At 49.1% G+C, this 1,728-nt stretch overlaps 1 protein-coding gene across 1 annotated transcript; it reads right to left on the bottom strand.

The window, feature by feature from the left end:
* Positions 1 to 239: 239 nt before the first annotated feature.
* LOC311056048 (small integral membrane protein 36-like) lies at positions 240 to 1,298 on the bottom strand (the record flags this gene model as incomplete). Its single annotated transcript, XM_084072393.1, has 2 exons — positions 1,266 to 1,298; positions 240 to 533 (listed from the first exon to the last, which is right to left on the bottom strand). The coding sequence occupies exons 1-2, from the start codon at positions 1,287 to 1,289 to the stop codon at positions 240 to 242; spliced, it is 318 nt and encodes a 105-aa protein (XP_083928519.1). The 5' UTR covers positions 1,290 to 1,298.
* Between the last annotated feature and the right edge of the window lie 430 nt (positions 1,299 to 1,728).

Raw genomic sequence — 1,728 nt, 5'->3', positions numbered from 1 at the left:
AAATCTGGTCCTGTGTAGATCAAACCCAAGCATTGTCCCGACAGCTCTACCGGGGGGGACCAAAAAAACTTCAAAAAGGTCCAAATAAAAAGATATTTATAAAGATAAACATGTATACAAAAAAAAAATCCAGTATATATACAAAGTTTATGCTTTATCCAACAGCCAGAGAGAGTCCTTATCAAGAGTCCTTAAAGAGCCCTGACGCCTTTCCGCTGTGTGTCCGTCCCCACACTCACTCAGACCATCGTGCTCTTCTTCTCGCTGAAGTCGGCGTGGGCCGGCTCGTGGTAGGTGGTGATCATGCTGGCGGTGGCGTCCCACCGCGCCGGGGCGGGGGCACTCTGCATGACCACCAGCCGGATGGGGGACTGCTGGGCGCCGGGGGCCCCGGGCTGGGGGTCCGGGGCGTACTCCTTGGTGGGGTCCTTGCCCCGGCAGTCGTACATGATGCAAGAGATGAGGAAGACCAGGAGCAGGATGACGTAGCTGACGATGAGGATGCCCAGGTTCAGCGTGACCGGGTCGATCTCCTGGTTGGTTTAGGGGGACGGGGGCGGTAATGGAAAAAAAGGTCATGTCACGGGTTATTATTGTGGCCCCCGAACATATTTGCGACTAACGATAGTGTCGCGATGATCAAAAATATGCTTAAAACTGTTAAAATGCCACTTTTTGTTAAAGGGATAGTTCACCCAAAAAAATAACTTATCTTCTATCGATTACTCATCCCATGGAGACTTCAATTCATGGATATTTGTTTGGTTTTTGTCGCATTCCGAAGCCAATAATTTGATGACAGGCAGCGGTTCCGGTAGGAGACACAAAGCGTCTCCTTCGTGTCTCCTACCGGAACCGCTGCCTACCGGTCCACTGGTCATCAAATCATTGACTTGGGAATGCGAGACAAACAAAAACATATCCATTAATCAAGTCTCCATGGGGTGAGTAATTGACACTAAAAAAGTTATTTTGGGGGTGAACTATCCCTTTAACCACTTGAACCCCTATTCTGAGAGCAACGTTCGTCCCAAAATAGCCGATCTACGAGAGCGGCTATTTTTGGCGAAGAGATTTGGTCTAGAGTGGTCCGTTTTTACTAAGTATAGAGGGTTTAAGTGGGTACCGGATATGCAGCTCGGCCAAAGCGAATTGATCCCGTGTATGACGTAGGACAATTTCACGATCATTTTTTAATCTCTGCGATATGATTTATTTATATTTTTCATCACGATAAACGATAAAGATAGTCGTCCCATGCCTACCTGGAAGTTCGCCAGAAAGCCCATGGCGCCTGCCTCATGCTGCGTCGAGGCCCACCCTCCGGGGGTCCTTGAGGGGAGAACGAGAGGCGGAAGGAGGCCAGAAGTCAGGTAGAGATAAAGTACAGAGATAGAGAGGTAGAGAGATTGAGAAACAGAGAGATAGAGTGATCGAGAGATAGAGGGATTGAGCGGAGAGACGGAGAAAACGCCAGACTGGCCAGTTGAGCGACAGCAGGGCTCTACGTCTATCCTCTTCAATCTGTCAGCCTCTCTCTCTCTCTCTCTCTCTCTCTCTCTCTCTCTCTCTCTCTCTCTCTCTCTCTCTCTCTCGCTCTCTCGCTCTCTCTCTCTCTCTCTCTCTCTCTCTCTCTGCCGCTCCCTCAGCACTCAGATAAGCGTGGATACATGGCTTTGTGGTAAAAATACTTTAATCCAGCACACTGCTCCTTCTTCCAACCTTGAA

This window comes from Gymnoscopelus microlampas, assembly GCF_963454915.1.
Source record: "Gymnoscopelus microlampas genome assembly, chromosome: 11".
Classification (NCBI taxonomy): Eukaryota; Metazoa; Chordata; class Actinopteri; order Myctophiformes; family Myctophidae; genus Gymnoscopelus; species Gymnoscopelus microlampas.
The sequence above is the reverse complement of the archived record's forward strand: the minus strand, read 5'-3'. Positions and strand labels throughout refer to the sequence as shown.